At 38.5% G+C, this 12,937-nt stretch overlaps 1 protein-coding gene across 1 annotated transcript in view; it reads right to left on the bottom strand.

Annotated features, from left to right (window-relative positions):
* Positions 1-502: 502 nt before the first annotated feature.
* Positions 503-12,937, bottom strand: part of LOC108443377 (interleukin-1 receptor type 1) — a 35,286-nt gene continuing 22,851 nt past the window's right edge. Inside the window, exons 9-12 of the mRNA XM_017723988.2 lie at positions 6,403-6,545; positions 5,006-5,149; positions 3,516-3,674; positions 503-1,467 (exon numbers count right to left, since the gene is read on the bottom strand). Coding sequence (XP_017579477.1) covers positions 1,040-1,467; positions 3,516-3,674; positions 5,006-5,149; positions 6,403-6,545 — 874 coding nt within the window. The 3' untranslated portion in view covers positions 503-1,039. The remainder of the gene's footprint in view (positions 1,468-3,515; positions 3,675-5,005; positions 5,150-6,402; positions 6,546-12,937) is intronic.

The following is a 12,937-nucleotide window of genomic DNA, read 5'->3' as shown; positions in this document are numbered from 1 at the left end:
TTGTCAACCTGGAACTTTCAACTGCCTGCATTCATGGCGCTAAGGAAAAGACACTAAGGGCTTGGGAGAATGCTGCTGACATGTTTACAACACTGCTTTGAACTTGTCTAATCTTATCTCTGATCACTGTTTTTAATGCAACATTGTTTTTGATTTAACTGGCTACTGTTTTGATTTAACTGGCTACTGCTTATAGGTGGAAAATAATGAAAATAAATAAATAATTGATCAAAAAAAAAAAAAAAACGAACCCTGACTGTTCAGACATATAGGCCCCAATAAGGTACATGTTCAATTCTATTAAATTTAATTATATAAACCAAGAAAAACACTTCATTATTAAAAATAGATAAAACTTCTCTACTAGTACGTTGCCATTGTTTCCACATCAAATGGATGCTCTCTCTCTTGTCCACTAAACGAGGAACAGGAACCCAATATTTTCATTTAACTCCAATATATCATTCAGCCTTTCCCACTTTAGCTAGAACATGACATTACCTCAAGAGACAAACTTTTTTATTGTCTTATTACGACAGGACTGATTTCAGTGCAACCACATGACATCACAGACATCACAAACTGATGTTCACTGCTTACAGAATGTCTGAACTGAGCTCAACTTTTAACTGTTTAAAAAGAAGAGAAGAATATTTTATTCAACTAACATCTACAACAGGTAAAAACTGAAGGATGTACTGTGAATCTTTTAAATGTAATCTTTCTCTCAGTGTTATTGTTTTTGCTTGTTTTAAATATAGCATTTATACATTTCTGTTAAACATATGCATTTTAAACTTCTGCAATTACTATTTAACACTATATTATGTTAAAATATCATAATTAAAAATACTCAAAACTCAATATTCAAAATGTATCACGTAACCGAAGAGCTGTTTTTTTGAACATTGTTCTGAAATTGTGCATTTTTGTGAAATAAATGATTTGCATGATTTTTATGTACACATCACAGGTGTAGCTATTCCCACTAGCACATACAACCACACCAGCTTTAGACTACAGAACCCAGTTTGGCCTTCTACACAAGTGGCATACGGTAACGTAGCTGCTTCCAGAATTTTGCGTCAGGCTTGGTAGAGTAGTGTTGCTTCCAGTGCAGGACACCCTGAGTACAGCAGATGTAGCGCAGTGACTCTGGCAGCTGGGCATCGTCCACCTTTGCTCCCACCTGGACCAAGATGACTTGCAGGCCCTCTTTAACCAGGGCATCATACAGACCCATCCACCACTCATACGGACCCCAGCTTAAGCCATATGTTCCAGCTGGGCAGGAGACAGCAGGATCAATTGCTGTATTATTATTGTTTATGCTCACATGTTCAGCAGATATTCCCTGCAGAAGTCCCACTGTAGCACTGTTTATAGGCTTGGTGAAGGCCTGAGATGTAAGAATGATGATTAACCGTCGGCTTTTTCCAACTGTATCAGCAATGACATCAGGGACAGCTGAAAAAATACAAAGCATAGAATTTTGAACAGGGCTATAAAATATTCAAGTGTTGTGGCACAAATGTGAATTCTTCAGCACTGAGATAATGAATTAACTTGTCACTTTAAATGTGAAAAAATATAGCATTTTGCAAAATGTACAGATAATTCATTTTTTCTACATGGGGCGCTATTAGGCAGCATTTTTTTTTTTTTTGCATTTTTGAGTATATATATATATATATATATATATATATATATATATATATATATATATATATATAAACACAATCAAAGTGTTAAATCCCAAATCATGGATTGCTTTAGAGCCTCAAGCTAAACAAGGTTTATTTTGTACATTGTAAGACTCTTTGTTTACAGAGATCTGGATTTGTTCTCTAGTGTTTGTATTACCTGATGACAGCTACTTTAAACTTTAGGACTGAATTGTTGTAGTAAATAGGCAGTGTGAAAATGTTTCTATTGTACACACCGCATGGCTGACAAATAATTGATATATAAAATAACTGACCATAATTTATTGAGTATGACTTCCATGAGCACTTGTACTCAACAAAATATTCATATGAAGATGTACACACATGCACAAGAAGGTCTATCGTACTATGTGTGACTGTGATCTTTTATACATTCACACAGCATTAATTTTTCCTAGCATGTGGAACAACATTATGCCACTGCTGTAAATGCTCATGTGTAATTTGAGATGTTACACATTAAGTAGAGATGGCATATCATTATAAATGGGTATCTGGGTATCAGGACATAATGCTGGATGGAATATCAGAGAGACAAAAGAACCAAGTCCTGCAAGTTAATGTTAGTTAGTTGTCGTTTGTGTCTGTGTATGTGAGTAATTTAAGTATGATAGAGTATGAAATATTGGACCAATACTGATATCAGCCAATACTCAAGGTTTCAATACTCATTTTGTAAGTACTTGTAAGTAGAGAATTATACATTTTATTATGGTTTAAATTTGATGAACATATTAGGGGGTAATATGTTAATTTCAGCAAATAAACGGTATCTGTGCTTTGGAACAGAAATGTGTGCGCAGTAGAGGATGATTTACACAAAGTTAGAATTAACCAACATAGAATTTAAATGGGGTGCCTAAATATTTACATCTGTAGCTATAATAAAATACACTGCTTTTTAAATTAAAATAAAAAAATCTCCCTTTAGGCTAAAATTTGAGCAAATACAACTAAATTAACTTATGATTAACAAAATGTGATTAACTGCATTTACTTTAATAGTTTATTAAAATAATTATGAAATGTAAATGTAACACAGAGCAAAATGACAATCTACACTTTATTAGGTACACCTTGCTAGTAAAAGGTTGGACCCCCTTTTGCCTTCAGAACTGCCTTAATTCTTCGTGGCATACTTTCAAGGTGTTGGAAACATTCCTCTGAGATTTTGGTTGGTTATTTGAGTTACTGTTGCCTTTCTATCATCTCGAACCAGTCTGCCCATTCTCCTCTGACCTCTCACATCAACAAGGCATTTTCATCCACACAACTGCTGCTCACTGGATATTTTCTCATTTTTGGACCATTCTCTGTAAACCCTAGAGATGGTTGTGCGTGAAAATCTCAGTAGATCAGCAGTTTCTGAAATACTCAGACCAGCCTGTTTGGCACCAACAACCATGCCACATTCAAAGTCACTTAAATCAACTTTCTTCCCCATTCTGATGCTCGGTTTGCACTTCAGCAATTGTCTTGACCACCTCTACATGCCTAAATGCATTGAGTTGCAGCCATGTGATTGGCTGATTCGCTATTTGTGTTAACAAGCAATTGTTAACACAAATGCTCGGTTTGCACTTCAGCAATTGTCTTGACCACCTCTACATGCCTAAATGCATTGAGTTAACAAGCAATTGTACCTAATAAAGTAGCCGGTGACTGTAAACGTATGGGTTAAACATACAGTAAACAGATTGTATACAGTATATGTATTGTGGCTAATTAAACATGCAGTAAATAAACATTAACGGATATGCCCCAGTATGAGCCTGACTGTATGTGTACCTGCTCCTGGTAGGTCATCACGACCACTGATGAATAGTTTGTAACCAAGATGATCCTCTAGCACCTCCGGTAGGACATCCAAGGCAAAGGCTGTTGCAGAACATTTACTCTGATCACTGCCATGGAGATAGCTGACATAGGCATCATAAAGCTTCCCATCTATAAAGGAAAAATTTGGCACAGTCAGATCCATAAGTACTACCCCAATTCCAAAAAAGTTAGGAGGCTGTGTAAAATGTAAATAAATCTAAAAAACAGAATACAATGATTTGCTAATCTCAAAGACATATATTTTATTGACAACAGAACATAGAACACATATCAAATGTTGAAAATGAGACATTTTACTATTTCATGAAAAATGTTAATTCATTTAGAACTTGCCAGCAGCAACGCCTCTCAAAAAAGTTGAGATAGGGCCATGTCTACCATTGTGTAGCAACCCCTCTTCTTTTTTTTTTTCTTCAAATGCCTAGGAAGTGACGAGACCAATTGTTGGTGTTTTGGAAGAGGAATGTTGTCCCATTCTAGCTGCTCAACAGTCCTGGGTCTTCTTTGCCATATATTTCTTTTCATGATGAACATAAAGTTTTCTGTTGGTAAAAGGTCTGATCTGCAGTTCAGAACGTGGAGTCTTTTTCTGCAAAGCCATGCTTTTGTGATGGATACTGTATGTGGTTTAGCATTGTCTTGATGAAATATGCAAGGCCTTCCTTGAAATAAACGTCTGGATAAGAGCATATGTTGTTCTAAAACCTCTATATACTGTTCAGCATTAATAGAGCATTTCAAGATGTGTAAGCTGCCCATGCCATAGGCACTTATGCAACCAAATGCCATCAGCGATGTTTCTGGATCATATGGCTTCTTCTTTGCATGATACTTTGCAATTTTACATTGAGGAACATTTTTCTGAAATTGTTAGGGTTAGTTTTTTGCAGATTGTTGAAGCTCTGCCCATCTTTGCTTCTGAGAAACTCTCTAAAATGCTCTTTTCATGCAAAGTTCTGTGAGTGACTTACAAATTGTTCCTCCAGCTATTTTTATTAGTATCACTTACTTTTCCAGCCTTTTGTTGCCCCTGTCTCAGCTTTTTTGAGATGCGTTGTTGTCATCAAGTTATAAATGAGTTTATATTTTTCATGAAATGGCAAAATGTTTCACTTTTAACATCCGATATGTGTTCTATGTTCAATTATGAATAAAGTATGGGTCTATATATATGAGTCTTACAGACCTGATTATATCAAATCAAATGTAAATATAAATTTACATGTAAATTTGTTATAATCTATGGTTTTACACATTAAAATTTTAAAGGACTAAGGACTAGGTCGAACACCTTTGTCATATCTCATCTTAGGTACTAGGGAGCTAGATGATTCACCATCAAAACTCATCATATACTGGTTTTAATGACTTTATTATTTTTGTATTATAAAATTATAATAATAAATGCATCACTCATCACTAAGAAATGCATCACTCACCGCTTGATGTTTTTAAACATGGGCTCAGCTTTCTGTAAGCTAGAACCAGGTCAACCTTGAAGAAATGTAAAACCAGCAAACCCAGTACGACCATCGTATAAGCAACAAGCAGCGCCACCCCGCAATACAGCTCATTCTGACTGGCTGTGAAGAAAGACAGAAGGGGATGCATGTGAATAATGGGCACATGTTAATTACAGAGCATTTTATGTGTTTGACGTGTTGCATAATTTTTAAACATAACACCAACTCTGATCTGCATATTATTTTTTAAATGGATGACATAAATCTAAATATAAAAATATCTACTCCCTCTCTAACTGCCTGAGTTAAGATCTGGATGAACTCTAATTCCCTTAAACTCGACACAGATCAAACTAGCATCCTAAGAAAACACCAACACGTTTGTTAACACCCCACTCTGAATCTTACTTACTCATCATGACTGCCAATTTTGCTCAGAAGTAATGATGCAAAAATGATAGATCATGTCTCCACTACAGCATGCTCAAAATCTAGCTAGAGGCTAGCTAGAGCTAGAGTCTAAATTCATATTAATTTATTTAGTTACTGTACATAACCTTTAAAGCCATTCATGGACTTGACCTACCATAAGCTCTATTGGGATGGGACTACTTTTCCCATGGTGGTAGGTAATGCTAGTGGTAGGTAATGCTATGTTCATGTTTATAAAAGATATCTCAGTATAAGTGACAGATATGGGAGGTGATATCCATACTTCTTTGAGCCTCCATACTTAAGAAACTCCTTTTCTACTGAATATGAAAGCATTTTTACTGACATGTCTGTTTACACTGGATTAATATAGCATGAAGTAATTTCCTCAGCTCATTTTATGGAAACTAAAAGGTTCCAGAACCTTTACTGAAGTGGGAGGGCACAAGTTGGTAAAATGACTGACATGGCACATTTAGATGGAACTAAAACACAAAGAAGCACTAGTAAAAATGCCATTACACACCTCTTTGTGTAAAACTAATATTGTCTGAATAGAGCTATATATAGCTGAACCTCTACATCCCTACACCCAGCCTGTACACTCAGGTCCACTGGTATTCGGTGGTGGCAGGTGTTTAATGTAAATACATACACACACACACAGTGGGGAAAATCTTGTACCTTCATTGTTTCTTATTTTTGAATACATTTGTTTGAATTTGAAAATGCTACCAACTTTTTATAACTTATGAATAATTCTTAATGCATGATTGAACCAACAGAAATGGTCCAAAATGACTTGTAATAAAACCTTTTTTGCAGTGACTTATGTTAACACATTTAAAGTTACCACTGTAAAGATACAAGGTTTTAGAATGAAATTGACAATTTATGTGAAATAATGTGATATGTGACAAATTAATGTTTTAATCACTTACCTGGGACAAGTGTCAGTGTGCCATTGCTTGTACCTTTGGAGTTTGTGATGAAACACATAAAAGGTATGTGCAGAAATTTTGCCTGAACTTCCAAAATGGTAAGCTTCCTTTCACAGTACTTTGTGTTGTCCACTGAGGTACAGCTAAATTAACAAAAGAGAAAATCTCAGGACAGAACATGACTTCATGCTGTATATCTCTGTACAAATGGAGAACCATAACTACTAGAACTAGGCCTTCAGTTCAGTCCAAAAATATCTGAGTCAAGAAACCCACTGCTACAATAACACTACTTTACATTCCATATGTTTAATTTGAAGCTTGTAAAGGCAATTAACATATACACGAAATAGTCAAAAGTATGTGGACACCTGACCATCTATATGAATCTGCTGGACATCCCATTTCAAAACCATGGGCATTGATATGGAGTTCCCCCTCTTTAAACTGTGTGCTCATTCAGTCAAAAGACCATTTGTGATGTTGGACAAGAAGGCCTGGCTCATAATCAACATTAATAAAAAATAATAATGATAAATAATAAAATAATAAATACAATAAAAAAAAGAAGTTACGTTTATATAGTTCCTTTCACAAACCCAAGGTCGCTTCACATAGCATGGTCAAAAAAAATAAATAAATAAAACTAAGCAGTGGAGGAGGAAGAAAAAGGTGCATTAAAGAGAAAAGTCTTTAAGTCAGATTTGAAAGAGGAAAAAGAAGAGCAGTGCTAGAGGGAGTGAGGAAAAGAATTCCAGAGTTTGGGGGCCATGGCATTGAAGGACCTCCCTCCCAATGTCTTGGGGCAGCAAGTAAGTTATTCCAGGAAGACCTGAGAGAGCGAGAGGGAGTGTAAGAGGTCAGCAGTTCTCTGAGGTAGGGGGAGCAAGGTTATGCAAGGCTTTGAAAGGTTTGAGTAGTAAAACTTTGAGTAGGAAATTTTTTTACTTTATACGGATGGGACTGGTGGCCAGCGTAGCTGAGAGGGAATGGGGGTGATGTGAGCACTGGGTGAGAACTCTAGCCGCAGAGTTCTGAATGTACTGTAGCTTTTGTATAGATTTTACAGGGAGACCAACAAAGAGGGAGTTACTGTAGTCAATAAGGAACATAATGAAGGCATTAAGTGATGAGTCAAGTAAAACACCAAGATTTCTAACAACAAGTGCTGGCTTAACAAACAGGCCATCAATACTAACTGAAAAATTGGATGACTTTGACAGTAAATGTTTAGGGCCAACCAGTAACACTTCAGTTTTATCAATGTTTAGCATGAGAAAGTTATTGTGCATCCAAAGCTTTAAATCAGAAATACAATCAATTATCTGAGTGTGTGTGTGTGTACTGAGATATAACTGAATATCATCAACATAACAATGAAAGTTTAGGCCATGCTATGAATGATCTGGCCAAGAGGTGAAATGTAAATTAAGAAAAGTAGGGTCCAAGAACTGAGCCTGCGGCACAGCACATGTAACAGGAGAGGTGGAGGACTTCTGTGGACCTAGTGTGATGAAACTGCTGTCTGTCTGTAAGATACAACCTGAACTACTGTAAGGCTGTGTCAGTGATACCAATAGACAAAGGATGGGAAATGAGATCATCATGATTAACAGTATCAAAAGCTGCACTTAAGTCGAGGAGAAGGAGAAATTTTGACAGAACCACTATCAGCAAACTGGAGACGATCATTAACTAGTTGCAGAAGATCTGGCTCAGTGATGTTGTGAGTACAGAAACCAGACTGAATTTGCTCATGGGGGCATTATCACTCAGAAATGTCTGGAGTTAGGAAGCAACCACTCTTTCCATTACTTGAGCTAAAAATGGATGGTGTGAGATTGGTCTTTCTAATAAGAAAGATAAGTCGGGTCCAATTCAGGTTTCTTAAGTATAGGAGCAACTGCAACAGTTTTAAGGGCAGTAGGAACAAAACCAGTAGAGAGACATGAATTTATCACTGTAGCAATTGTGGTGTTGATTACAGTTGAACAGACTTTAAGTAGAGGGGTTGGGAGCAGGGTCAAGCTGACAGGAGGAAGCATTAGACTAAGTGATGAGTTCAGAGACAGAAAAGGACTCAAAACGTTTGAAACAAGTTAGCTTTGTGTTCAAAGTAGGAAAATCAGTAAAGGCAAATGACTGAGAAGTAGAAGGAAAGATGCTACAGATCTGATTAATTTTCTTTTCAAAGGAATGTAGAAAAGTCTGACATTGCTCAGCTGAATGGGGGCATGCTAATGCAGGAGGATGGAGGAATTTGTTAACAGTTCGAAAGAGAGTTTTCGGCCTAGACGTAGCATTATTTACGATGGAGGAGTAGTGTTTGGAGCATGCAGTCTTAAGGGCACCCCTATATTTGTGTTGACTGTAAAGTAGAGAGTGGACAGTAAGACCAGTTTTTTATAAAGGCGCACAAGACGCTAACCAATGGCCTTCAGTACGCTTAGTTCAGGGGTGACCCAAGGACAGGAGCGGGTGGCAGGGAGGTCTATTTTTAAAAGGGGCAAAATCATTAAGCAATCCAGAGAGGGTGTGATTATAAAGACACCATACTCTCAGGGGTTGACAGGTTATGTAGGTCAGACAGGGCTGAAGACTGAAGAAAAACAGCAAACAGATTGAGATTGACAAACCTAATATCACGATAGACAACAGGGATTTTTCCGCAAGGGGGTGGAGCAGAAATATAAAAACTACATTCAATTAAATTGGAAGGAGTTCATTAAGTTCAGGCAAGAAGCTTGCAGCAGGTTTGGGAGGGCAATAAACTAACAGGAACAGTAGAGGTGATGAGGAGACAACCTTCAAATCAATATATTTAAAGGTTGTAGTATTGAATAGTGAAAGTTCTTTGACTGTTAAACCAGAATGATGAACCACAGCCAGACCACCTCCTCTCCCTGTCAGTCGGGGCTTTGAGAGATAACTGTAGCCTGGGTGTGTCGGCATGTTTAAATGTAAGTAGTCACCAGGTTGTTGCCAAGTTTTCGAAAGAAAAAACACATCCACTTTTTTCGGGTGATGATGTCATTGATTAACGAGGCTTTATTGGATCGTGCGTTAAGATGGGCGAGGTTAACGCAGCGACGGCTTGGAAGGGAAGTTTCAACAAGTTTTGAAAGTGGACGAAGATGGCCATGATTTTCTCCATGGATGGCTATAGTGTCACGCCGGCGAGCACGATTATATGTCCATATAGTCGGTATCCGCGCAGCAGAGCCACCACAATCATTTCTAAACGAGGGTCCTCTTTTTGAACGGATGATGTAACGTGGACGTCGAGCAGTCCCAAGTGTCCGGCAGAGATTATATGACGCAGAATCCAAGCGCGCATACTAGGTGTTTAAATGCAGTCCGTGAGTATTTAAACATTGCCAGAGCGTAAAATACAACAATGCACAGCACGACTCTAGGCCAAAAACAAAAACTCTGGACACTGGCCGTGGACATGACAGAAGAGATGGTGAAAATACCAGAGCTCAGACCACGCACGTTAGCCAACCAATACCCATTACGCCACCCAGCTAAGACTGTGAGAAGCACAAGCAGAACTGTTGCAACTCACAGAACAAACTGGCAACAGCAACGAAGCAAGAGGGTAGAAACACACACCACAGATGCGGTCACGGTGCAGGAGAAAAGGAAGAGGGCTTCGCGCAGGTGAGGAGCAGCTGTGTCAGGCATTATCACAAAGCAAGATTGCGAGTTTAAAATAGGCAGACGAGCCCATCGACACTGGAAACTATATGTACCAAAAGTCCCGGAAAAGGAAAGAAAAAGAAAGCCCAAGAAAAACAAAGCGAAAACAAAACACCGGCCTGTATCCGCAGCCAAACGCGCGCAGCATACATTCGAACAGGAACCGGAGAATCGGTTTGCTAGCAAAATAAATTACAGGTCATCCCAAAGGTGTTCAGTGGATTGTATATAAGCACAACAGAGGCATGTAGGATGAGAATGTTCAGAGTGTTCACCAGCTTATTCCATTACAAAGGTGCTTTCAAACACTAACGTGTAGAATCCATCAATAAAATATTCGTTTATTACTAAAAGCTCGGGCATCTGTGGTCAAATTACATATGTTGTAATTGTTGAAGTGCAAAGAAGTAAACACAACCTCTGCAGCAAACTATCAGAAAACATTTTTCTGCAAATGTTAATGCACTGTGCAGAATGTGGTTTGGCATTCACTTGCTGAAATAAGCAAGGCCTTCCCTAAAAAAACGTTGACTGGATGGCAGCATGTGTTGTCAAATCATGTATATATCATTCAGCATTAATAGTGCCTTGACAGATGTGCACATCACCCATGCTATGTGCACTAATGCACCCCTATATCATCATGAATACTGGCTTTTAAACTGTGCACTCATAACAAGCTGCATGGTCTGTGGCCTGGAGGACACAGTGTCCATGATTTCCAAAAATTATTTCAAATGTAGATTTGTCAGACCACAGGACACTTTTTCCACTTCCACTTCTGGATCCTCTTTATATATGGTTTCTTCTTACATTTACATTTAAATTGCATTTGCGGAAGCAGCAAAGAACTGTTTTCACAGACAGTGTTTTTAGGAGTGCGTCAGAGCCCATGCAATGATTAATTACCACTACAGAGGTGATGAAATACAGTGGTAAAAATGCCCCCATCCCAATTTTTTGCCACATCATTAGCATCAAATTTTAAATTAAATGTAAGGTTTAAATGACTTGCACATCATTGCATTTTGTTTTTATTTCAATTCTGTACAGCGTCCCAACTTTTTTGGAAATGAGGTTGTAGCTAAAATATAGCTACATAAGCATAGAAGCATGTACAAAAATGCTTCCATCCTGCATTTCTACTGTCTGAAATGTCACTATTGTCAAGAAATGACACTAAGAGGAAATATGGAAATTAAGGCAAGACCTGGAAGTGCAAGGAAACACCCAAGGAAACACCACTGCTCATATGGTAAGCAGAAAGGCAAAACATCTATATGACAGCAAAGATCTTGCAAGAAGGTTTAGCTGACAAAGAAATCTTCTTACTGCACAATACTGCCTCCACAAACATGATCTGCATAAAAAACCCATTAGAATGAAACATTACCTGCAACCCCATCACAAAATTTACTGGCTAAGGTATGCAAAACATCTGAATAAGCCAGAGGCATTCTGGAAACAAGTGCTGATGAAGTAAACCTGGAGCTCTCTGGCCACTGTCACCAAAGGGTTTATGTATAGCCAGTAGCACAGGGAACACTACAAGTACAGTATCTCACAAAAGTGAGTACACCCCTCACATTCTGCAAATATTTTATTATATCTTTTCATGGGACAACACTATAGAAATTAAACTTGGGTATATCTTAAGTGTACAGATTTTATGGCTGTATAGATATACTGTCCTCTGAAAATAACACACAGCCATTAATGTCTAAATAGCTGGCAACACAAGTACATCTCACAGTGAACATGTCCAAATTGTGCCCAACATGTCAATGTTTTATGTGACCACCATTATTATCCAGAGCTGCACAGGTTGCTACTGGAATCCTCTTCTACTCCTCCATGATAACATCACAAAGCTGGTGGATGTTAGAAACCTTGCGCTCCTCCTTCCGCTTGAGGATGCCCCATGGGTGTTCAATTGGGTTTAGATCTGGAGACATACTTGGCCAGTCCATCACCTTTACCTTCACCAAGGCAGTTGTCGTCTTGGAGGTGTTTTTGGGTTCATTATCGAGTTGGAAAACTGTCATGCGGCACAGTTTCCGAAGTTTCCCCTCCAATCATGCTCTACTTCAGAATGTCATAGTACATGTTGGAATTCATGTTTCCCTCAATGAACTGTAGCTCCCCATTGCCAGCAGCACTCAAGCAGCTCCAGACCATGATGCCACCACCTGTAGGCAAGAGACAGTTGTCTTGGCACTCCTCACCAGGGCGCTGCCACACATGCTGGACACCATCTGAGCCAAACAAGTTTATCTTGGTCTCATCAGACGACAAGACATGGTTCCAGTAATCCATATTCTTGGACTGCTTGTCTTCAGCAAACTGTGTGTGCTTTCTTGTGTGTCAGCTTCAGAAGAGGCTTCTTCTGGCACTATGGCCATGCAGACTGAGTTTTGCGGCGTATGGTGTGAGCACTGACAGGCTGACCTCCAACTTGTTCAACCTCTGCAGCAATGCTTGCAGCACTCATGCATCTATTTTTTTAAGTCAACTTCTGGATATGACGCTGAACACGTGGACTCAACTTCTTTGTTCGACCCTGACAAGGCCTGTTTGGAGACCATTGTATGTATGTATCCGTTTCAGGGTGTTAGCAATCTTCTTATAGCCTAGGCCATAGTGGAGAGCAACAATTCTATTTCTCACATCCTCAGAGAGTTCTTTGTCATGAGGTGCCATGCTAAATATCCAGTGGCCAGTATGAGCAAATTGTACCTAAAACACCAAATTTAACATCCCTGCTCCCCATTCACATCTGGAACCTTACAACTTTAATGAATCATGTGACACCAGGGAGGGACAAAAACACAAC

This window comes from Pygocentrus nattereri, chromosome 6 (assembly GCF_015220715.1).
Source record: "Pygocentrus nattereri isolate fPygNat1 chromosome 6, fPygNat1.pri, whole genome shotgun sequence".
Taxonomy (NCBI): Eukaryota; Metazoa; Chordata; class Actinopteri; order Characiformes; family Serrasalmidae; genus Pygocentrus; species Pygocentrus nattereri.
Note: the sequence above shows the minus strand (reverse complement) of the source record. Positions and strands in the feature narration are given on the sequence as shown.